This window comes from Leptonotus elevatus, chromosome 6, assembly GCF_054856555.1.
Source record: "Leptonotus elevatus isolate MCC_2025b chromosome 6, RoL_Lele_1.0, whole genome shotgun sequence".
Classification (NCBI taxonomy): domain Eukaryota; kingdom Metazoa; phylum Chordata; class Actinopteri; order Syngnathiformes; family Syngnathidae; genus Leptonotus; species Leptonotus elevatus.
The window spans coordinates 14,214,712-14,240,413 of record NC_141244.1 but is presented as its reverse complement, the minus strand read 5'-3'; the positions used below and the strand labels follow the sequence as shown (position 1 = coordinate 14,240,413).

General features: G+C 41.1%; 1 protein-coding gene across 4 annotated transcripts; it reads left to right on the top strand.

The window, feature by feature from the left end:
- Positions 1 to 796: 796 nt before the first annotated feature.
- On the top strand, positions 797 to 24,613 carry kmt2bb (lysine (K)-specific methyltransferase 2Bb). Of its 4 annotated transcripts, none has more exons than XM_086078367.1 (36): positions 797 to 1,151; positions 2,444 to 2,513; positions 2,626 to 6,108; positions 6,197 to 6,378; positions 6,899 to 7,018; positions 7,326 to 7,512; positions 7,861 to 8,098; positions 8,189 to 8,256; positions 8,353 to 8,604; positions 8,756 to 8,862; positions 9,298 to 9,423; positions 9,873 to 9,986; positions 10,093 to 10,239; positions 10,330 to 10,422; positions 10,522 to 10,639; positions 10,768 to 10,881; positions 11,071 to 11,255; positions 11,375 to 11,476; positions 11,843 to 11,953; positions 12,286 to 12,362; positions 12,491 to 12,714; positions 12,924 to 13,027; positions 13,138 to 13,275; positions 13,414 to 13,572; positions 13,668 to 13,785; positions 13,880 to 13,958; positions 14,036 to 14,196; positions 14,302 to 14,469; positions 14,575 to 17,635; positions 17,982 to 18,082; positions 18,707 to 18,844; positions 18,928 to 19,180; positions 19,302 to 19,409; positions 19,493 to 19,576; positions 21,323 to 21,452; positions 22,113 to 24,613. In XM_086078367.1, exons 1-36 carry the CDS (start codon positions 846 to 848, stop codon positions 22,386 to 22,388), a joined length of 11,502 nt encoding a protein of 3,833 aa, XP_085934493.1. In that variant the 5' UTR covers positions 797 to 845; the 3' UTR covers positions 22,389 to 24,613. The 4 variants fall into 4 exon arrangements, with proteins under 4 accessions (XP_085934493.1, XP_085934492.1, XP_085934494.1 ...); XM_086078366.1 differs by having other exon boundaries at positions 797 to 1,175; positions 7,329 to 7,512; XM_086078368.1 differs by having other exon boundaries at positions 797 to 1,175; positions 7,909 to 8,098.
- The last annotated feature ends 1,089 nt before the right edge of the window (positions 24,614 to 25,702 follow it).

Sequence of the window (25,702 nt, the reverse complement as noted above, 5' to 3'; positions counted from 1 at the left end):
TCGTGTGATATTCTATTTTTTGTTTTTGTGTGAAGAACCCAAGAACAAAGTAGCACAAAAAAAGTAATATGCTTGGATTAAGGTAGTTTTTGGAACCTATACAATTAAGGGGCGGCGCTGGGTTCAAAGGGATGATAGACTTGAAAGGGTTTAAGGAGAGTAGTTTGCTGCATGGTCTGTAAACAGTTTTGTGTGGAGTGGAAGAGACATAAGTTGTCGTCACCACGTTTTGTCATCAACTAACTCCATCTCCACACAATTTTATAGGCTCTAAATTGTTTTTCCAAACAATTTTTTGTCACGTTGTTTCAGGTATCTCTGTTTAGTTGCATCATTATTACTGTATTTGCTTAACATTTTATTCTTTATTTGATTTAATACTCTTATGTAAATGTTACGTCATGTTTTTAATATCTAGGTGAATTGTCGTTGCACTTTATTCTTGTATTTTGATGTTACAGAACCTATATGCCACATACATGATAATGTACCGGTTTATTTGTTACTTTTAATATAGGTCTTGATCAATAGATAAATTAAGGCGGGGGTCGGCTTTTAGCTGAGTCAAAAAAACTGAAGAAGAATAAACGTAAAATGTATTTTAAGGGTTTGTTTTTATTGTTCCTCACAGAACAATCTATTATCGACCATTGAACCTCCGTTTGACGTCGCAGTTTGCACCAATCGCCACCAGGTGTCTCCAAAGCGTAACTTCTCCTGTAACGTCTGAGGAAAAACTCAATTTCCCATCGTGCATTGCGCATACCCCCTCCCATCTCGCGCCTTCCCTCTTGTCTCTCGTTGCTCGATCCTGCTAGCCGTCGGTGTGTGTTGTTGTCGAAGCAATGATGGCGGCAGCGGGATGCGGATCAGCAACCGCGGCTGCCGGAGGAGGCCAAGGTGGAACCGCGACGGCCAGAGGTCGTTTCCCCGGTCGGCCTTGGTCATCTCGTAGTCGTTTGCGCTCCGAGAAGCGCTGGCAACTCGGGCGCTCGGGCTTAGAAGCTGATGATGTGACTTACGGAGGGCCAAGGCCCACAAACCTGGTTGTATCGTTAAACGAAGACCAGTCTCACTTGCGCTTACTTGGAATAGAGGCGAGCCACAAGACCCTTGGCCAGGCTGGGTACAGCTCTAGTGGGAGTGAAGAGGTGAGGTCCCAAACCGACTCAGGAGTTAGTATCCTTATTTTATTTTCCCCCACACATTACAATACAGTTAAATGTGTCTAAATGATTGTTGTCTCCAACTGTGTGTCTATTGGTGCCATGGAGAAATGTCAACATCCCTGTGCTAAGCTAACGCGTTAGCCCTCATATGCTAACCAATGTTAGCAGAGCTTTTCGTGACATTAGTGAGTCGCACTGTAAAATACAGTCTGGAAGGGGTAAAGTACAGTAACATTAACGCTCGTGCTGCTATAATCGTTACACGTTTTGTAAATGTGACCGCGCGACACTTTCCTCCTGAATATTTAATGAAAGCTAGTGAGTGAGTACGCCAATTTGTAAACAGCAAACGCAATTAGCCCTCCAGTGGCCCGCTCCTTATCGGGCCAAAGTAGCTGTAGCTGGCAGCTAAACGTAGCGAACACAAAGAACGGGAAGGCTAGCACCCGTGCCCCGCACAGAAGCTAGCCGTGCTGCAAACGGTTGTGTTTTACTAACACGCTTGTCTTTTTTTAAATAAAATACGCAATAGCGAGTGTAACCATTTTACTTACCTCGTAATGCTAATGTGTTATGGACACACCTAATGAGAGTTTAATTAAATGTTTTAACGCGTTGTGGAGAGGCTACATCTGAGCAAGCACTGGCAAGCAAGAACTTTAATTTTCTACGTTTAGAGACTTGTTGAGAAATAAATCAAAAGTAGAATAATTCATGTAACTTCCAAGTTTACGTTCTTACTCACACATAACTTATGCACCAGTAAGACATCATAATGCAGTGCAGTACTTGGAGGGAAACGTAATTCTAAACTCACCTTGGATTTTTGTTTTCGGTGCTTCAAGTTAGTTACACTATTGGTATGTCATTTAAATTACATTGTATACACATTTCACCTGCAGCACAACTTAACTGGAAATATTAATTGACGTTGTAACAATTTAGTTAAATTGACAATTGCGTTTAATTTAATCTCTTTAAATGACCGTTGCCTAATATTAATTGTATTTTATAATTAAATCAGTAACAATGTTAAGTATGGATGATTATACAATTGAAGTGTGCATCACTTGTCATAATAATGTCATGTTTTAGCTTTGTTACTTTTTGGCATTTCGTCAGTATTTTCTTGTTTTGCACACCAGCTGACAATGTAGTGTGTCTGTGTGTTGCTGCGACTGTGTTTGTGTTTGGGCATTGATTTTGTTAAGTTTACTACTATCAGATTCATGTTAAAATTTTTGCACATGTTAATTATTGTTTTTCTTCTTAAGGGCGATGACTTCCAAGGTTTTGAAGCTCTAAGAAAAAGCTCTAAAGGAGCTCGACAGAACCCTTCCAAAGGTAGAAAACACTTATTATACATGTTTTAATTACACATGAACAAGTTCAAATGTAAACTAAACAGCACTTTTGTGTTCAGCCTAAATATTTACTTATATTTTATTTTTTGTAGGTGATGTCAACACAAAACCTAAACGACAAAAGAAGAAGGTTGCGCCTGTTATACCAGCTGAGGAGGCAGCTATTTGTCCTCCTGACCCTGTTAAAGATGAACATTTGGTGGAGGAGACGCACACCGCATCTTCCAAATCAGAGCCTGCTAAAGGTTCCAGAAAACGTTCTAAAATCAAGAGCACCGCGGAACAGGAGCTGACCAAAGGTGGAGTGTTGTCGCCAGCACCAAGGATTACAATAAAGTTGGTGGCGAAAAAGAAAATTAAAACGGTAAAGGAACCTCATGAAAAGTCAGTCAAGAAGATGAAGCTTAAAAGAATTGAGGCAAAGCTCCAAGCCGAGAATATTCAGGCTGAAGACATTTCTAGTGCTCATGTCAAATTAAAACCTGAACCATCTGAGGAGGTTGTAGATGATAAAGGAGTGGGGACTCTACCTGCAAGAAGACGTGGACGATCTGCTTCAAAAGGGATGGTATCTCTTGACAAGCCTGGTACCAAAGTTGTGGCTGATGACCAGAAATCGCAAGAGAGAAAATCTACGGATCAACCTGACACTGTTCTAGAGACTGTTGAGTCAAAAACAATTGCAAAGCAGTCCAAGTGTAACCAACAAGCCATTCGGCGGAGCAATAGAGTCACCAACCCGCTCTTGCAACCCGTTTTGGATGCTCCTGCTGAACCTGAAAATCCAATTAAAAGTGATACAATTGTTACAAAGTCAAAAGTGTCCAAAAAAGTTGAGCCAAAACTGTCCGTGAGGAGGGGCAGACAGAGGCAAAGTAAAAGACTCAACAAGAATGTTCCAGTCCCAGAAAATCACAGTCCATCATCCACAGAGACTGATCCATTAGCTGTGCAACCCAGTGATGGGTTGTCTTTGAACGAGGGGAGAGTTTCAAGTTTGAAGTTGATAAAAATGAGGAACCCCAAATACGATGCTCAGTCCAGCGGGAAGTCAACTCGAAAAAAGAAGCGGAAAAAATTCATCTGGACTTTATCATTAGTTAAGTCACTGAGCCAGATCCGGCCTGCTGAAAACACGGTCAGGCCTACAGAGAGTGTTACAGAGATTTCTGAATTGGATCTGTCCACTCGAAATGACTGTAATGTCGAGAAGAATTTGAAGCCGTTAAAATTGGACAATTTAACGCCACAGGAGAGCACCACAGCACGCACTGAAGAGAAAAACGAGGCAGCTGGAACATGCGAGAAAATGCCCGCTTTACAGGTGGAAGTTACACAGGATGGAAATGAAAGCACTCGTCAAGAAGCCACTCAGCTGGATTCTGGGAAAGTTGTCCCACCTTTTCAAATAAAAAAACTGTCCTCTCCTGGCAGACATAAAAAATCCAAGATGTCCTTTTTGGTTCAGCAGGTCAGCCCTGTGCCTGAGAAAAAAGATGATGCCACTAAAGCGGTAGAGAGAGTTCAAGAGGATGCAAAAGAGGTAGACAGAATTCAAGAGGACAATGCCCTTTCTCCAGAGCCGGACGTCCTACCAACCAGGAGACTACGGAGGAGAACATTAAGCCTGGATTTACCTCCCAAAAAGTCGGTCATTCGTAAACCTGTAACAACTCCGCGGAAGCGACGTTTGAGAACTAGTCCACAAGTTGAAAATGCACCACAGGTGGGTGTCGAAGCACCTGCTCAGGTTTTAACAGAAGAAGAGTCCAGCTCACAGGTTCTCCCTGAAAATTCCTTGCAGGAGCCGATTATAAAATCCTTGCAAGAATCTTGCATAGGTTCTGAAATATCTGAGGAGCCTGCACAGATAACTGATGCGCTTCTAGCGGTACCTGTTGAAGCTTCGCCGCAGAAGATTGAGAATGAGGCCGAACCACAAATTAACGAGGCCAAGCCATTACCATTGCCTTCTAAACCCAAGAGACGTCGCAATAATAAATTAGGGAAAAAGAGGTCTGCTCAAAGGAAAAAGGCTGTTGTACCTAAAGAAAGTGTGGTCAGTACAGAATTGGTCATTGTTGAATCTGCAAACGCTGAGTCTCTACAAAAAGATGACCAGGCTTTAGAAACAGAAGCAAATCAGCCCACGGCAAAAGAGAGTGTGGATCCTGACGAAACGCAGGTCGCTGTATCTGCGGAGGAAGAACGAAGGAAGCTACCGGTAAAAGAGGAATCAGACATTCTCTTGATAGATTTTCGTCCACCGTTGGATTTGGAAAGTCAAGCAAGTGAGCCAAACACATTATGTGTAAAAAAGAAATCCCACAAGAAAGCAAAAAAGAGGCGTAAAACCCTAATTGGGCAGCGTCAGAAGCACAAACACAGGAACACAGATGGAAAGTTTGCATCTCTTAAATCATTAGGAAGTCGGGGAACATTTGAAGAGGGCATTTCCATCCAATCAGAAGGCAGCGCTCTGGACCCTGGTCCTAAACTCATTGGTGTGCATAAAAAGTACAAAAAGAGACCTTCTGCCATCCAGCTTGGCTCCAAAAGGCCACCACCAGAGTCCATCCTTTCTACATTAATAGAAATTGGGCTTGACAAAGAGGGCAGCGATTTGAAAGAGGAAGAAACCGACTCGTTCATGGATGGGCCACGAGCAGATGCAGTTGATATGCCGTCTGGCAAAACAAAGTTTGTCAAAAACATCAAACACTTCATCATGCCTGTTGTAAGTGCCCGATCCTCTCGAGTGATCAAGACCCCACAAAGATTTATGGATGATGTTGGAATGTCAATGTTGCCGCGTAGAAACTCCCCCAAAAAAGGTTTGCAACTGGGCTTGCAAATACGCACAGGAAAGAGGAGAGATGAAGGGATGGGACAAGCCATTTCCCCCATCCTGCCTGTAGACGAGGAGGACATATTGCGAGAAGCTCAACTGGATCTGGACTTGTTTTCATCTGATGATCTGGATGATACAGCAGATATAACTGCCAGTCTATTTTCTGAGACAAAAAGCGTGAAAATGGAAAAGAGGAGCTCACTTGAGAAGGACTCCACTTTGAAGTGGGATCTGCCTGCAGAGTTGACTGAGGAAATTTTTACACTGGATAAAACTCCGGAGGACCAATGCGAGGATCTGTTTGTATCTCCCCCAGTTGGAAAACCCAGAGAAGTCATTTCTGCTGGCCTTTTGGATGCTCAGAAAAAGACCCCACCCCTTAAGTTTAATAAGCAAGCCGCTCACTTTAAGATTTATCAAAGACTGAACAAGTTGCACAAAGGACTTCCCCAAAGCAAATGTGCAACAGATGTGGAAAGTAGCAAATCTCTTCAATCGCCTGTTGATTTAGCTGAAGGACTTGATGATGAGGCCATGAGCATTAGTTTGAGACAGCGCAACACGGACACCGGTACGGAAAAATCCAAGCTCAAGATAGAAGACCTAGGCACACCAGGAGTAGTGAGAAAAGTTTGTATTAAAGCTACAAAGTCCAAATCGCTTGCTGATCGGGACAGTGAAAAAGAGGATCCAGCAGGGAAGGACAGCATTAAGCTTCACTCAGGTACTAGCAACGTTATTTACTGATGCTGTTATTTGTAAAGAGCTATGGGTGACCTCTGAAAACACAATATGTTCCTTCATATCCATAGCCGAGCTGCAGTCAACAAAGGAGCCAGCCGGATGTGAAGACGACCATCCTGCTGCTGCAGGAAAAGGAGCTTCACAGAGAGCGCGTCTTACTGGAGCGAATAAACGAATGTTCAATCTGCTCAGAAAAGCCAAAGTCCAGCTCATGAAGATTGACCAGCAGAAACAGATGAAATCCTCAGGGGTAAAACCATGTTTTCAACATAGATAAGGAATATTAATAATAATTTATAATCATTTTAAAAGCATCTTTCAGGGCACTATGTTTCATTGTACCTAGTAGTAGTGGGTAACTGGGGGACAGATTGGCAGTGGAAAGGGCAAGACATTGTGAAGACAGTCAGAAAGATATGTTGGAGTGACACAATTAATGACCTTGAAGGTGCAGATCAGAATTTTCGTGATACGGTATTCGATAGGGAGCTAGTGGAGTTGTTGCAGGACCTGAATGATGTGCATGGGCTGGGTTCTTGTGACAACAGGGCTCTCAGCAGAGTTCTAGATAAGCTGTAGCTTGTGCAGTGACTTTAAGGGGAGATCATACAGTATAGAGTTTTAGTTACCCAGGCAGCAGCAGTAAGGGTGGCCCAGGTGATGTTGTTTATGTGAGCTTGAAAAGAGAGCTTGTTCTCATGGATAAAACCCAGTCTCTGAACCTGAAAATTAAATTAAATGGATGCCTTTCTTTTTTTGCATATCTAAAGCTGTTATCTGGACCTGCTGGTGTCCGATCGAGAAATTTGACCTCTAAGAGACAGAGGAGGAAGCAGCGAGTGCAGCTTGAGACTGATGTTCCAATCAAGACAGAGCCATCACAAGGACAAGTAAGTGTGTAAATCAATAAGGCTTGCGGAGAGCGATTGATCTAACTAAATATCTTGCATCTTTCTCCTTTACCTTTTATCTGCTGGGTCTCAAGATAACAAATAATTTTACATGTGGCAAAAAAAATAAAAAAGCTGACGCAATGGAACACACTCATTCTATGTGTACTGTAATTAAATATTTATGCTATCAAATATATTTAACATTTGGGCAATAATTCAAATTGATCAACCTGATAGCTCTTGCATCTGTGTGTATGTAACTCCTTCAGCTTGAGCATTTGTTCTGTTTTTGTCACCCTCCTAGCAGCAGATGATCTCGCCGCTGTGCCAAGAGTTCCGTCAAGCAGGAGGTCCACGCATCAAGCATGTGTGCCGTGCTGCTTCTGTGGTGCTTGGGCAGCCTCGGGCATTGGTACCAGATGACATTCCCAGGCTCAGCGCTCTGCCTCTGCATGAAAGAACAGGCATCTCTCCCTCGGCTGTCGCAAAAGGTAGGAAAGCCAAATGATAATCACTTACTGTTTGCTTTCCTTTATTAATTATGTGACATATTGTACTGTACCCTTATTATTTGTATCAAAATCAACGAAATTGTAAAATAAATTAAGCCAAGTTCTAGCAATTTATTTGAAAAGGGAGGGGGGGCTGTTCTATGCTTTCCTGTGTATACTGTTTTATCTGAGATTCAAACCCTGAACCTCAGAACTGAGAGACAGTTGTGCTGACCAGTAGACCACCATGGTTAAAAAAACACACACAAAAACTATCTATTCTAATCTATTTCTAAAGATGAAAATGATTCTGCAACATTTTTGCTCCATTCCTTTCATGCATTTCAGACGTTGCAGATGGTTCTCTATCAGAATCTGACAGTCCTGATTTCTCAGATTCAAAAGTGACTAAGGTCAAGAAGACCTCCAGCTTTGTGAAACGAAAAGGACTTGGGCCTTTCGGGTACCGCTCTCGGAGGTGTGGTGTGTGCAAGGGTTGCAACCACGAAGATGATTGTGGGAGATGCATCAACTGCCTTGACAAACCAAAGTTTGGTGGTCCCAACACCAAACGACAGTGTTGTGTGTAAGTTATTGGAGAATTAAACTTTTGTCAGTATGCGGATGAGCATTCTTTGCAAATAATAACAGGCTTGTGTACTTTTACCCCCACAAGGTACAAGAGATGTGATCAAATTGAAGAGAGGAAAGCCCGGAGACTAAGTGGAAGAACGGCACCCAAAGGTGATTTCTCACTCCTGTCCTTCAATTCCATGTTGTCTGAAATAACTTCTTAAAAAGCCTATTGAATCAACAAGTTGTTTCTTCTTTGTTTTTAAGGTTCAAAACGACGGCGATCCTCTTTCAGTGGAGGACATTCAAGTAATGATGAAGGGATGGAGGGTGTGGCAGACTCGCCTTCTGGCCTCCAGGGAGACAGTAACAGTCCGTCTGTGAGGAAGCAGCCAAAACGGGTTGTAAAACCCCGTGTCTACTTTGACCTGGTGGACTATGATTCAGATCTGGATGAAAAGAACCTCAGCTCAGCCTCACCAGCCAGAAAGAGAGGCAATGGGCCTCGTTTGAGTCCAGGTAAAGTAAAACTCAACGGATCTGTCCCAATCTATCACTGCCTTGTGTATTTGCACAAGGACAGCAATTACAATATACAGTATGAACGAGACTAAGATTTAGAGTGATGCATTTGTTAACTTTTATGGTTTTTGATTATTCTGCTGTGAAGACTTTGTTTCACTGGATGGATTCCTGGGAGATATATCAGATGATGAGATTCGGCATCGGAAATCTAGCTCACATCGTGTGCCATCTGTTCGACGCAAACCTGAGAAGGTTAGAAAATCTGAGATTACTCTTGAATCAATTATGTGACCTTTCAGTATGAAAACCAACTAGCCTCATCGACTACTGCTGTGCGCAAAACAAGGAAAAGATTGTGGTTCTCTGCAATCCTAAATATTACCCAATTTACGGATTTTATATTGGAAAGCATTTTTAATGCCGTTTCAGAAAATCTATGTATCTCAAATTTGGCCCAAGATCTGTTGTCTGTGGAGGGTCACATTTTTTGATGGCATTCTATCTTGTTCATTTTTTTCGGATCCCTGGAATATGTTGCATTTGTTTAGCCAGATGCCAAAGTAATACAGGATACCCAAAGTGTATGTAATACTTCTTAATAAGCATGGGTGCAAAACAGAAAAAAAGGTTAATGTGTACTTCTAGGTATATGTTCACTCTCACGTTTAAGTAATGTTGGTCTTTCAGGGTTTGTCATCACAGGCGCCCTTTGAGGAGACGCCACCAAGTGTCTTGGCTGCCCTAGCTAATGGATTTGAGCAGAGGGAGGTTGAGTCTTCAAAACCCACCCATAAAATCCGTGTCGACTTCAAGGTATTTTTCTCTGACTTCCTGCACGTATGTAACGTAAGCATGTTGTGCCCACTCGTAGTTTTGCCTTTTAATGTGTCAATATGAGGGGCAAAAGGCAAATTTTGAATGGTTTTGTGAACCCGCTTATTTCGAGCCTTGTGTAGTAGTTTGGTTTTGCAAGGTTAGGAAACGCACCATTGAACCATGCCATGATAGGCAATCTGCTAGTAGGCGTGGCTCTGTTTTTGTCAAAATGGCCCTTGATGACCTTAGCAAACTCTTTAAATGTTTTTAAAATCTTTTTTTTAATACTTTTTTTACTTTGTTTACAACTATGATAGCTTCCTTTCCTCACATCTCTCAACACGGAAATGTTTGTAACTACCCAGTCATCAATGTAAAGCATATGTACTGTTAACAGACACTGTCGTAAGTAATTCAAAGTCATCGTGTTGTACATTGCTTTTCAGGAGGACTGTACTTTGGAGAATGTTTGGAACATGGGTGGTTTAAGTATACTAACCTCTGCACCCAACATCCCACCACATGTGTGCCTACTTTGTGCCAGTAAAGGGCAACATGAGGTAATTATATTTTAGAATGTTCTAATGTCCCATTCTCACATGAAAATGTAAGGGTTTTTTTACAGTTACAATGTATATTTAAACCATGAATGCCTTTCAATTTTAGATGTTGCATTGCCAAGTGTGCTGTGAGCCCTTCCACTGGTTTTGCCTTGAAGAGGCAGAGCGCCCCTCAGTGGAAAACAAGGAAAACTGGTGCTGTCGTCACTGCAAGTTTTGCCGTGTGTGTGGCAGGAAAAACAAGCAATCAAAGGTGCACACCACAACTCATGCTGTCATTGTATTTTATTTTATTTTTTAAATAAATTAACTTCACTCGCATTCTTCAAACATTCTTCCTCAGCCCTTGTTGGAGTGTGAAAGATGTCAGAACTGCTATCATGCTTCCTGTCTTGGACCAAATTACCCAAAACAAAACAAAAAGAGGAAAGCGTGGGTGGGTTGCTTTCGCCTACAAAAAAAAATACAGAGTCATGCATGTTTTCTTGAAACGTTCAGATTGTGTAACACAGTGTGACACACTCTCTCTATCTAGGTTTGTATGACATGCATCAGGTGCAAGAGTTGCGGGGTTACTCCTGGGAAGAGCTGGGACATTGACTGGAACCATGATAAAGGACTCTGTCCAGACTGTTCACAACTCTATGAACAGGGTAAGGAAATGATAATTGTTTCTTTGAGGCATTTTGAGGAAGTTTTCTTTGACTGCGTGTGGGTTATTTTTACTAGTAATCTTGTTAGTTTGTGTCATTTTTTCTGAGTATATGTTTTGTCTCATCAGGTAACTATTGTCCAATCTGCTTCAAATGCTATGAGGACAATGACTACGACAGTCAGATGATGCAATGTGGCACATGTAACCACTGGGTACATGCCAAGTGTGAGGATCTAACAGGTAATATTTACCTTGGTCAACTGAATATAGCAACAACTTTACACAGTCTTTACACTTTGCACAATCGGGATCCGATATAGCCAATCAGATCAGTGGAAGATTATTAATAAGTAACGCAATACTTTGAAACTTTACATTTAACACTTTGACATTTCAGCTAACTTCTGTCTTCCTGTCAACACATTTCAGATGAACTGTATGAGATCCTGTCCAGCCTACCAGAGAGTGTGGTGTATTCATGTCAGCCATGCAGTGTGACTCAGCCCAGTGCCTGGAGAGAACTTCTTTACATCGAGCTACGATCTGGAGTAGAGAAGGTTCTAGCGTGCTTGCTGTCTTCCAGTCTCACCCAGCACCTTGTTACCTGCTCCCAGGTAAGACATTCAGCCCTCTTTTAATATGTCAAAAATATATAGCCTTAGAAAATTTGCAAAATGGTTCAAATATAAATCATGAAATTCAGTATGCACAATATGCTACTGTTATACTGCAGTGTGAAAAGTTGGTGGGATCTGACAGTGGAATTGAAGGACGACCCGCCTGTGATCTCCGAGCTGTGGGCAAAAAATTTGACAAAGGCCTTTATACAACGTTGGTGAGTCCAAACACGTCCTCATCTAAATCCCAGATTTTTTTAACAAAAAAAAAGTTTTATATTATTACTGCTCCTACTCTATTGATTTAATGTCCACTTATGGATTTGAAAACAAAAAACTGTAGCAGTAGATCTATACTGAACGTGTGGTTATGCAATAATTTTTTTTGTAGTATTGGATCACCTTGGCTAATTATTGTATCCACATAAGAATGCATGAGTGCCTTGTATAATGTCACCCTGTCAGAGAAAACATTTAAATGAATTTTGTTCATACAAAAGTTAAAAGGACATAATCAGAACTTTTTTGTACTCAGCAATGACCTAAATATAAATTGCCGTTTCAAAATTAATATTTCTTAACAGAAAATGTTCCATGAAGATGTAGTACAAGTGGTAAGAAAAAGGCTCGAACAAGAAGAAAGCCTTCCAGAAGAGCAAAGACCAACTGCCCTGGCACGCTCATACTATTTAAAGGTACTGTATATTTATAAATGGATATATATATATATATTTTTTTTTATTTTTATTTTTTTTTAACAACATCAGATATCCCTCGATAAAAGTATTTTTTGTCACTTGAAGCATGTTTTAATTAAAATGTTCTGCTTCAATCATTTGATTGACATTTTCTTTCAAGTTTATTATTTGAATTTTAATATTTGGTCCTAAAAAAAAAAGTGTGCTTTTATGAGTGCCGTCATAACAACATAATTTTGTATTCAAGTGTCAAGTGATCTGAGGATTAAACAGCATGCTGTTGTTTATGATATCTGGTAAATTTATAACTAACTCTATTTTGTCCAAAGCTGCTTGAAGAGGTCTTCAATTGGTTCAACAGTCAAGACCCAAAAGTATGGAACTCGTGTACCAAAACATTGCCTATGTGAGTAATGACCCATTGGTCGGACTGTGTACAATCTTATTGTTGGTGAAACTGGTTTGGTCCTAGGCTCACTAATTGGTAATTGAAAGCAATGCTGATTAATTCCATTTGGTTTGATTCCTTTGCAGGGGGATGCTGTCACATGCTGTTCATCCTCCTACCACGGAGCATGTCTATGCTCAGTGGCAGGAAAGGGAGGCGCTCCTATCTAGAACTCCTTTGGAACTCTTGCAGGATGACAACGGTCAACATTTAGATGATAGGAAAGATGAGGTGGGTCCTCTAATGTCTGCGGAGTATTCAAGCTGGAACCACTTCAAAACCAGCAGTGCCTTCCGGCATAAGTTAAAAGGTAATATTCTGAACACTTTATTGGAGATGATTTTTTTTTCTTTTTTTTGTGTGTGTATGGGCTTTTCTATCTTTTTTTTTTTATTTGTAAAAATCACAAAAAAATTAAACGATTTGTGCTGCTTTTTTAGGTTTATTTTGTTCATAACGTCCAGTTCTACATTATCTGAACATGCATCTTTTTAGATTTTTATTTTCACATGTACACAGGAAAAAGGGGACGACTTTCAAAAGCGGATCTGGATACAGGCTGGTCGAAAGATGATGAGAGGCAGTGCTCGTTGTGCCAAAAATATGGAGACCGTAAACCAAACGTAAGTAATGTACTTGACATAAAATGTGTGATTTACTCACACCTTTTGTAAATCTTGCAAGATGGAAAATTTAGCTTGACTTCTGACGAAAGATTTGTGGTGTTTTGTAGGATGCCGGCAGGTTGTTGTACCTGGGCCAGAATGAGTGGGCACATGTAAACTGCAGTCTGTGGTCAGCTGAGGTGTTTGAAGAAGACAACGGCTCTTTGCTACATGTACAGAGTGCCGTCACAAGGGGTCGCTTAATGGTTAGTTTCTTTACTTTGCCAATATAATTTCTGATTGTCAATATATCTACCAGATCTTTGTACAGTCTTATTATAGCTGCTCCTGTACCAGCAAGTCAAAGTAATATTCTGTCCCCTTCAATCCTGTTTTGCTTGTAGCGGTGTGAAAGGTGTAACCAGACAGGCGCCACGGTTGGCTGCTGCCTGACTTCTTGTCAGAGCAACTACCACTTTATGTGTGCCCGCTCCCGTCACTGTGTATTCCAGGATGACAAGAAGGTTTACTGCCACAAACATAAGCATCTGCTCAGTGGGAAGGTAATGGTTCTGCCCTCTCCTGTCCTAATAAAATGGGCTTGGTGTTTTGATCATGATAAGTAAAATGTTTTTTTTTTTTGGGTGATGTTGTAAAGGCGATAACCGGTCAGGATTTTGAAGTAAACCGACGGGTGTATGTGGATTTTGAAGGCATCAGCCTCCGCAGAAAGTTCTTTACTGGACTGGAGCCAGAGTTAATCAATGTCATGATTGGTATGGTTTAAGTCACTACTTTTCATAACTTTTTGTTGCCATTCTGACTCCATCAATGTTGGTTTAATCGTTTGTATGCATTTTATCATCACAGGTTCTCTACAGATTGACAAACTTGGTGTCCTGTCAGAACTTTCAGCAAACAAAGGAACTTTGTTTCCTGTGGGATTTCAGTAAGTTACCTTTCAGTTTTATGTAATAAATTTGAGATTGCTGATTGAAGAGTTCTTAAAAGCCTTTTTTCTCATAGGTGTTCTCGCTGGTACTGGAGCACTGTTAATCCACTGCAAAAATGCAAATATACATGCACAGTCCGTGAAGTCCAACCTTTAATACCCGAGAAACCCATTGAGGAGATGCCTGACCAAGGAGACAATCACACCATCGAGCACAACCCCTGTCCATTACCAGGTGTTTATCCTGTGATTTTGTAAATATTGTCAATCAGGATGACTATCATAGTAGAATTAAGTATACGAAAATAGCAATGTCTTTTTTTCTCCTTTTAAAAATCAGAATCTGAAAGAGAAGTGACCGATACATCAGAATCACAGCCCCAATCTGAGGACCGTCTTGTTACAGTTCAATCAACAAAACCAGATCATGGAGCAAAGCCAAAGATTCCCAGCTATCCACAAACCAGGAGACCAGCAGGAGGAATGTCCCGACCTTTACCATCCCCAGGTGAAGTATTGTTTTTTTATGAATTTTTGATCAGAATAACTTCGGAACAATTAGATGCCTGTCATGGTTTAAGCTATTATAAATGTGGTTCTGTTTTCTTTCTAGGAGCAATCCCAATAAAACCTCACCACATACTAACAGTAAGTGATCTGGAAGAGACTAGAAGAGCTCGACGCCAAAACCCCCATGCGCAGCCAACAGTCCTACGTAGTAACAAGTCTCCCGCTCCTCTCGGAGCCCCAACTGGACCAGTAACTCTTCGTGCAGGAAAATCTCTTCCAACTTCCCCACTTTTCTCAAGTGCTACTTCAGACAGCCTGACAAATTCTTCATTAGCCCGCCCAGGTGGGGGCAGAAATACTTCCTCAGTCCGTTGCCCTGGTAATGCAAAGACCCATTGTGCCTCATCTTTCTTTCCTCAGTCTCCATGGCAGGACAGTGCAGGAACATTTGCATCGCCAAGTCTGTCATTCTCTCCATCTATACAGAATTTACCCAGGACACGGTTATCTTTTGATCTGAGTCAATCAGATTCTGTTGAAGTGCCGCACAATTTCTTGGCATCACCTGAGCCGGAAGATGTCTCTCCCGCAAATGGCACTTCACCTCAGAGGGACTTGGATGAACAGAAAGATGAAGACCAATTTCCCTTTACTTCATATCACAAGGATCCCAGCATGACTCTCGGACAGGAGATGAGGACAGAATTGGAAATTGAAGAGACAGTCCTGAATGAAGTTGTGGCTATGAACTGTGGTGGACAAATAGTGGTGGAAGGGGATGATCAAGAAGAATTCTGGAGTCGAGCCCAAGAGGTACAGAAAAGAAAGTCCTTTGTTGCCAGTCTTCCACGGTCAGCAGCCTCAGGCAGGAATGACCTGGGCAACACGTCTTCTGATGACGATATGGAACATTACTTTGACTTCTCTCGGACTATTGTCAGCTGTCCTGGGTCAAAAGAGCATTCCAAGTCTCCCACATCCACTTCCTCCAGGAACGTGGCTCAACTGGATGGTGTAGATGATGGAACAGAGAGTGATGCAAGCATTTCTACAAGTGATGATCGTCAAAAAGTTGATGGTTCTGGTAAAAAGATTTCAACCACAAACCTAAGTAAAAGTGATATCCCTGAATCAGAAACATTTACCAGAACCAATAGAATCCTGAATCAGAACCTCAAAGTGCCACCAAATTACAAGCACAAAGATTCCTCATCTCTAACGGTCTTATCTGCAGTCAGTAACCCCAAAGACACATTTCAAAATCTTCCAGGATCCTCAAAAGAGATCAGCAGGGGATTGCTCTCTCCAGAGATGCATGTGGCCTCTTCTCACAAAGGGGAAAATCCTAACAAAAATCAGGAAAGTGTGCTTCCTACCCTTGAGGGGATCCCTAATTTACTGACAAAGGTGTCTGAGACCTCCTGTTCGGAGGAGTTCTTAAAGAGTTCCTCTCAAGAATCTGCCTCTGGAATGCCTGCTACTCTTGAAACACATGACCGTAAACTCCATTCAGGAGAGACGGTTCCTTTATTAGAATGCCTACCACCAGAATCGTCAAAACCCCTGAAGTCAAAATCTGACAGCAGCCACTTTGTGTCATCTGCTGAGGTCTGCACTGTGTTAGGAAACCACATAACCGTTAACTCCATGGCAAATTCAGCTGACAATGCCCAGCGTGCTCTAAAATTGCCACATGTACAGTGTCTTTCTCGTGGACTTTCAGACTCTGTTCAAAAGTATTCCATTTTACCAGGTTTCACGCAGCCCTCGCTCACAAATATTACACTACAGCCCATAAACACATCACAAGACTCATCCTTAGAACAAAGAAACCCCTTGTCTAACAAATTAGCCACCCTAACTCCCGTCAGAGACGCGACACAAACTCTGCTAAATGTTGCACCCCAAAACGAACCTATGTTATCAGGGACATCTGTCCAAGCAGTAACCTCTGCTAGCATCTCGGTATCCATGCACTCCACCCAGGCAAAGCCTTTGGGTTCGACAGCTGTCACCATTGTGTCTTCCTCTGCTTCAGTATCGTCTTTTCCTGGATTTAGCACACCTACTCCAACACCACTCCAAACCACCACATCCCCAGTAATTTTAAATGGCTACAGCTCTTCATCCATGCAGAAGGATGCTTCATCTGGTCACACAATCTCAATAAACTTTTCTACACCAAGGCCTGCTTTAGAACCTCAGCAGCCTGTGGTATCCCCAGCTCTGCCTGGTCATGCCATTCTTACTGTGAAGGAGGTTGGAGGTCCAAATGTGGACCATACACCTCATGTCTTGTTGGTGAACCGTCTTGGGCAGATTTTTGTAAAGAACCCAGACAGCAACACATTCCAGCTGCCAAATCCTAATGCTCCATCCTTTAACTGTGTCACTCAGATTGCCAGTCTTTTGCAAAGCAATGCACTGTCCGCCACACTAGCAGCAGCCGGAAACATGTCTACTCCACCTCCGGGGCCAATCATGTCAACAACCCCTTCCACGACAGACAATACGGCAGAGCAGAATCCTACCACAGTTACACAGTTGCTTACTCACAATAGCAATGGAGCATTGTCATCAATTAATGTAAATAAGCCAAGAAAGAATACAAAAAAGCCCAAAGATGAAACTGCCTCAGAAAAGAAAAAACCCAAAAAAGAAAAAAAGAAAGAGTCTAGTGCATCAAAAAAATCTAAGTCCTCCAAGACAGTCGGCCAGTGTAGTTTATCAACAAAGAGTTCAGACGCATCTCCTGCGGAGAGTGCAGAAGCAATTATCAACCAAGCAATGGCGAGCAACTACACCCCCAAGTGGAGCGGGCTTCGGACACTTAGCCCTTCGTCACTGGTTTTGCCCCCTGGCCTACTCATTGAACCTGAACCTCCAGCACCGTGCCCCAAAACAGCTCCTACTCCTGCATCCCGCCCTCGCACCCATGTCCGCATGAAGAGAGTTTCTTCGCTTTCTGACCGTATAGTCACAAAGAAATCTAAAGTGGATTTTCTAGCCTCTGAACCCACCAGCGAAGACGAGTGCAACCGACCAAGCGTCCCGAGTGTTTCCAGCAGGGCCTCTGGAGTTCGCATCAAGACTCCAACTGTGAAAGGAATATTGAACCTAGATGAGTTGAAGCAAGAGCGTCAAAGTGATTCTGAAAGCTCTGGGTAAGATCAACTTTTGATGAATGTTGAATTTAACCTACTAATGGCGTGTTTTTGGATACCGTAATTCCTCAAACTGTAGTGTCAATTTTAATCAACTATCAATTCTACTTTAAAAAAAATTGTAATCCCTCATGATCCCAAATTGATGACTCCTTTACCTTCCTGTGAGGAAAAAACGGGGCAACTGGAACAGCAATAACTGGGTCAATCCATAGACTTATTGTTTACACTGACATAGGAGATGCCAAACCCATCTTAATTCCAATGTACTTAATAGCCATCCACATTAGTGAAAGTAGGGAGTATTCTGGCTTTGTTCAATACTGTCACTTTTATTTATTTTCAGGTGTGAACCATGGGATTATATGTCTCAGGGTGAATATGGCAAGCAGCAACCTTCGGAGCCAGTTGGTCACAGCACTTTTATTGACTGGAAGAAATACTCTGGTGCGTATTTCTTTTATATTATTTATATAGGAAGGTGCATTAAAGCCAAAGTACCTTAAATCATTAGATGACTTGTGACATGTTTAACTCATTTGCTCCCAAAAAATGTATCAATACGCTCTATTTTAAATGTTTTAAGTGTCCCAAAGACTTGTTTGTTTAATTTGTATTTATTTATGCTAGAGCATACAGAAGGGCTTGATGCAACCTCTGAACTGCAGAGAACGGGTGAAGCAATGGTAATAATTACAAAAATAGCCAGCAGGTGGCAGCGGAGTATAAGAGATCAACCAGGGCCATGTTGCAAACAAGCCTATACAGATTTGGGAATAATGATGAAATTTAGCTATATTCTAATGCTAATTTCTGCAAAATGAAAACAAATAGAAATATACTTATTTTCCTGATGAAAGAAGAGACTAATCTTTCTTTTGGGTAGGTTCCATGTTTTTATAACAATAAAACACAATATTCTGTGGGCCTTGCAAAATCAGTCAAAATCCAGTAAAATAGCTGGGAGCTAAGGGGGTTGCTTCAGTGAAACTGGCTGAGAGTGAATGAGTTAAACTATGAAAGAAGTGTTTTTTCTGTGAACGTTTTAATAAATAAGGTTTGCGTTCTTAGGCGCAGGTTCCGCCTCAGATGACGACTCGCTTCTATCTGATGAGGACGAGGAGTGTTTGCCAAACAAAGATCAGCCTCACCTACGATTCCAGATAAGCAGTGATGATGGCTTCAATGTGGAGGCAGACACTATTGAGGGTGAGTCTGATTTTGTAAAATGATTTCACCCCCATTTTCATGGATTCGCCTTTAACACACTTCATTCTCAATTGTTCCTATAGTGGCTTGGAAAGCGGTGATAGATGGTGTGCAAGAGGCACGAGCAATTGCAAAGTTGAGACCTTTGGCTTGCCAGAGGATCACAGGTGCCCGGATGCTCGGTCTTCTCCACGATGCTGTGGTCTTCTTGCTGGAACAACTTCAAGGAGCACACCGCTGCCAGCATCACACCTTCCGTTTCTTCAAGCAGTTCAGCCAGGAAGATGATCTGCCGGTCAATCTCACTGGCTGTGCCCGCTCCGAGTTCTACCTTAGGTCTGTGTGCATAAAATGCTGAAGCTAAATTTGCAGTAAACCGTGTTGTAAAAGAGTAATACTGTTAAATATTTCCCTTGTGCTTAATCTCTAAACTTGGGAAAATATTTTCTCTCAACAGAAAATCCACATTTGACATGTTCAACTTCCTAGCATCACAGCATCGGCAGCTTCCTGACATTGGGTCTTATGACGATGAAGAAGATGATGTTCTTTTGAAGTCCACGAGGTCAGGCATCGTCTTTATCATTTTGCTGTTTGTTTTACCGTATTGCAATGACTTAATGATGAATTAATCCTCTTCTGTTTTAGACGGGCCACTAGTTTGGAGTTGCCAATGGCCATGCGCTTCAGGCATTTGGAAAGGACATCAAAGGAGGCTGTCGGCGTGTACAGGTCAGTTCTGAATGTTGTTATCCAAATAGTTATAAATATCATTGTAATAGTAGTGCTCCGATTGATCGGCCGATTTCTGTGAAAAGTGCATGATCAATGCCTTTTATTGACGATCCACAAAAAACGATCACCCGCAGCTTGTACTTTGCTGCCTGCAGCCACTAGAGACCAACCTTATGTGCGCAACAGTCAAAAGGCTAAACAAATAACCCGAAAAAATTATTTTCATTCATAAATGACCCGCCTTTCTCAGTGATGCAAAACACTGGGTTCTGCCATCTGCTCGCTCACTTGGAGCCTCGCTCAGTGCTACCTGGTTGCAAATATTTCACAGACGCAGTCCTGCCACAAAGTGCACTCTCACATCCAGTCTCCTTAAAGAAGCCGTCTCATCCTCATCACTAAATATTCTCAGATTTCTGTAGTCCTCCATGATAGCATCCTATTTATCTGTATTTAATCCAAATGGGACATTTGCAAACATCTACTATTACTTTACAAAACAACGATCAACATTTTTACACACCAAACCAGTAACTGAATCATCGTTTGTTTGTGCATTTTTAGCACCATCAATTAGAATATATATTTTTTTACCAGATAAATTGAAGGAAAAAAAACATCGGCAGATTATTCAATTATTAAAATAACCGTTAGTTGGAGCTCTAAAATAAATTTAAAAACTTGCATCTAATCCACGTGACCGACAAGATGCCACTCATGTTTGATTGTTAACGTCGGTATAAAACCCTGATTGGTGAACCCCAGCATTCTACATATTCTTCACTTCTTTACTACTATTTCTTCATCAGAATTGTATAAATTGTGATATTTAGAATCCGCCTTATACAATACAATTTAAAAAAAAAAAGTTTGTTTCACTCATTTAAAAAAATATTTGAAATCATTTTGCTGACATCATTAATGACTTTATTCTCACCAAAATTTAAAGGGAACATTATTGAAGAATCTAGAGATCTTAAAACTACTTATAAAGTTGCAACCATAGAAAGAAATTTTTGAACAGACAAACCCAAGTTGATGAATGTAATTCATTTCATGTTGGTAATGAAGGCGGTAATAGAATCTGTACTGTTTGGATTGTTGTGTTTCCCATATTTGCATTTAGGTCATCTTTACAAAGGACATTGTTGAATAATCCCGTAGTGAATAAGATGTAAAATGCACCCCCAACACAAGTAGACTCTCAAACCACAAGGTTTCTAGGACACTCTAGGAATATTAAACTTAACAATAGCATTAAAAAAATCATTCAGCCCTAACTCACGAGCATGTTTTCTTTATCCGCTGCAAAAAATTAATAGTTACTGGACCTTACTGAGGATTGGCCGTCTCCATTCAATTTTTTTTTTTAATTCTATACATATATTTTGGAATTATTGTACCCTTTTATAAAGTACAATATTACAGAGTGCAATTTTTGTTATTAAAAACACAATTATTCTAGTTTTTTTTTGGTGAGGTTGAAATGGATTACAGTAAGGTAATTTCCATTCACTTCAATAGGAAAATATCATTTTAGTCAAGTGTTTTGAGTTGTCTGTGTGGTCACGGAACAAATTAAATTCATATCTCAAAAGTGCTATGTTTATGTATCCTATGTGACTGAAAAGGCCAAAAAAACATTACAAAACAAAACAAAAAACACGAATAAATTCCTATGTTAAGGCACCACTGCACAGTATCTGAGTGAGCTCATCTAACCTTTCATCCCACTTGATGTAGGTCTGCAATCCATGGGCGTGGACTCTTTTGCAAGAGGAATATTGAAGCAGGCGAGATGGTCATCGAGTATGCTGGCATTGTCATTCGCTCGGTGCTCACTGACAAAAGGGAGAAGTACTACGATGGCAAGGTGTGTCTCATTTTTACCAGTTTTAACTGTGTGTAGCTGCATACCGTTTATCGCAGACGTACCATATTTTTGGGATGAAGCCGCTCTGGAATGCAAATTGCACCAGCCAAAAAATGCATCATGAAGGAGAAGATAACTCACTCAAGAGTATGAGTCACATTTGTGGGGGGAATAGGGGTGGGTATCGAAGGCGGTACTTTTTGTGGTATGGACCGATTTGGGTCGGTACTTCCGAGCACCGATTCACGTAAAATCGGCTCTGAAGCACGTCATTCTAACTTGGGACTGTGCAGGAGTAGAAGAGTACCAAAATCGAGACCAAGAAGAGTAGAGCCCGGACTCGCACCCCCAAAATGCCTGTTCCCCAATTGTATTGACGGCAGTGAATGAGTTCCGGTTGCATTTGAAACTTCTGCTTCTAACTACAGAAACGTTTTTTTTTAGTTTAAAAAAGCTTACCTTAACTAGAATCCTGCGTTGCATTGTGGCCAAAGGCCACCTTTCGGTGCCATAAATAGTCAATCCGGTGACTTTTAATTCAGAGTGGCCTCTATAGGTTTTGTAAAAACGTTGAATTAAATATCTGCGGTATAGCAAGGGAGTGGACTGCGAGGGAGACAAGAAAGGCAGCAAATGAGTTTGTTGTGTTCTTTTTGCCAGGGTATTGGCTGTTACATGTTCCGCATCGACGATTTTGATGTGGTGGATGCGACCATGCACGGCAATGCGGCCAGATTCATCAACCACTCGTGTGAGCCCAACTGCTACTCGAGAGTGATCAATGTGGAGGGCCGCAAGCACATCGTCATCTTTGCTTTGAGGAAGATCTACAGAGGAGAGGAGCTCACCTATGACTACAAGTTCCCCATCGAGGACGCCAGCAACAAGCTCAACTGTAACTGCGGCGCCCGGCGCTGTCGACGTTTCCTCAACTGAGAGAGCCGTCATCGTTTGAGACTGAGAGATTCTCGTTTACTAGAAAGCCTTAAATTAAGGTGGCACTGGATGGAGCTCCGAATTGTTGAAGGCACTTGGCGCACAACGGATATTAGCCACTATTAAGACATTGCCATCGTTCCGTGTGCATAGTTTGGAGGAGCAGAAGAGGAGGTTGTCCTACACTGATGCCTGTTCGAAGGGTACCCTAGGCTGCCTGTGACGTCGACTCACGTTTTGATTATTTATAATATGGCCGGGGCTTCCGGTTCACTGTGAACCCCAGCCCCATTTCACACACATCAAGCCTTATCTGTCGAAATCAATGCTGAAAAGCTACAGCTTGGCTTTGAGAGATTCCTTACGTTTCGGTCTTTTTCGAAAGGAGAAGAGTTGTCTTTCTTTAGTACATTTGTAAATCATCGTCGCTCCATCCTGTAGTGAAGGGAACATTAATGCCCCATCTGTGTTCAAGTGAGTTCAGTTCTTAAGCCATATATTCACCCAAACCTTATTTTATGATCTGCACATCTCTTTTTGTGGACATGTTTTATTGCGCCCACCCCCACCCCCCCCATCCACCCCCCTCCTCCCTTCCAGATGACAACCATGGTGCTAAGCATAGAAGGGTATTCTCAGGACTGAGATGTCCTGCAGATAAGAATTGGGTTAGCTGGGTGTTCACCCTGCGCAGAACGCAAATTTTAGTAAATGCACTCTAGCAGTCCTTAGCATTGAATAACTCGTCATCATCTGTTCATTTTTCCACGTTTCTGTGAAATGAATAGACTTTGTTGATGTACAGTAAATATGTAGCAAACACTACCCAAACCAAACGTTTAGAGTGATCATGTTCAGTTTTTAAAAAGTTATTTATTCCGTTCTACTCTTCAGCAATTCCAACAAGATTGTCCCACAGTTGCACATACAGTAAACGGCCGTGCAAATTCCCATTTCCCGAAACGCGCTACTGTTAATCTGTAAATCAGGGAGAACGCTAGTGTAAAAAATTGCAACTGAGTGTGTGCGTTCAGCTCCTGCAGCAGGCTCGTTGTGAGCTTCGTGCACACACTTTGCATCGCAACAAGCCCTCAACGGAGCCGGAGACGATGCACTCGGCACCTAATTTAAGATAGTAAGGAAATGTTGTTCTTAGTGATGTTCAGTACTGTCTTTAATGAGCGTAATTGAATTCACACTGTTGAAATTAGTCGTGATATTTATTCGCATTTTGATTTTTACTTTTAATGGTGAAAGGTTGTTTTGTATAAATGGTGGTGGGTGTACAGCTCCATTTGTCGTGCCCGGTTTTGTTTACAAGTGTTTTCCTTGGTTTCACTAAATTACTTGAATTTTCTTTTGAGGCAATCGAAATCATACGTTTATGGCTTTTTTTTCTGAACAGGTATTTTTAAGAATATTTAAATTTTATTTCATTATGTTGTGGCAACAAACTGACGGTCTTAGAGAATGCCACAGAAGTAAAGCGAGCACTGTTTGCCTCCTTAAACCCTTGTTGCCCCGAGCCCACTCCCCCACTTTCAGTTTTCCCCAAACCATGTTTAAGCAGACTTTAAATGTGTGTCAACCTTTGTGCCCATTTTGCATGTCCAATCACTGGGATGGAGCCCAGAATAAGTGTCAATCACTTAGCTACAGAAGAAAAAAAAAATAATAATAAAAAAAAAAAGGACAGAGTCACTCCCAACTCATTGCAAGGATTCTACCTCAGCTGTCACGACAGATGTTTGGGAATACTGATGCAAAAACAGAGGAAAACTTTGTTTTATTGTCTGCAGAGTTGGTGTGTGCTTGTTGACACTTGACTTTGTGTCATTTTAGGTGTGTGTGTGTGTGTGTGTGTGTGTTGCGTTTGCAATGAAGGATGCAAAATTGTAATCAGATGTCTAAAAAAAAGAAAAGTTCCTTACCATCTCGCCCAGAATCTGTTTAGAAAGCTATATGTTATATACTTACACACACACACACACACACACACACAAATATATATATAAATATATAAATATATATAGTAGGGTTATTTTAAAGTGTAAAAGACAAAAATGAGGAACATTGTGATCTTTAAATTTATGTCTTTGTTACCATGTACAAATAAACCCTGAGTTTGTAAATATTTGTATACGTATTTCTAAACCTGTTTAATTTTTCTATGCACTTTTTTTTAATTTATATTATTTGTTTAAATAAAGATGTCAAGATGTTTCAACAAATGTGTGTTCTTTTTGGGTCTATATCAATATATGTTTATATCATGTCACCGATGATAGTTACATTTTTGCCTGACTTGGATGTAAACAGCGTGGGTTCAGTTCCCAGTCCGCCCTGGAACTCATCCGCCCTGAACAGCAATATACTGTACAAAGTGTGGTGTCATTTCACATCAACGGTTTGAAACTCGGGGAGCTGAAAGGTGTCCCATATTTGTCTTATTCTGATTTTAACCAGCATTGGAGTAGAGTTAACAACAACTATTGAACATGCACATTTTTATTTAAAGCTGCCAATAATATATAGTACTCACTTCAAGTTAGGGATGTTTGGTTCCTCAAGTGAATTTTCAGGATGAACCTAAAATGCACCATAACCTTTACAAGTGAACCTTCCCTAAACCTTTTGAACGCACCTTCTGCCATCTAGTGGAAGAGCATTGAACTCTACCTGTCGTTTGGGCAGTGACAAAGGTAAAATACATTATTTGAAATTAATATTAAGTAAATAACTGGTCTAGTGGACTGTTTAAAAAGAAGTAATATTTTGAGATACTGTAGTTCTCTTGCAAGTTTGAATGCTGATAATGCTCTCAATAATTTAATGTGAGCAGCACAAAGTCAACCGCAGCAACAGTAGTGGAATGGAGGACGATGGTTCAACTTCTGAATCTTCGAAGACACATATTGCATATAGCCTACGATATTTTATGTGGTCAGCCGGTGAATGCATTTGGTCTTATTCCAGTCTAAAAACTTAATGGCCTTTTAAATATCCCCGTCTAATCAGGAAAAAAACAGGTAGGCTCCTGTACAGGCAATCATTAAGCTAATTAATGTTAGCAAAGTTTAGCAGCGTCAGTGATCACCTCCCCAAAGTAGTTTCTTCGTTGTGCTAAATTATTAAAAGCGCTAGAATATATCTCTTTTCATTTCAATCTTTTTTTTACATCCTGCCTTCACCCGGGGAGATGTCAACTGTAACCGGCAAAAGGGCAAAAAGAGTTGTTTTTGTTTTTAAACTATGTAAAGCACTTTGAGATGCATTGTTTTGTATGAAAAGCGCTAAATTAAAGATTGATTGAT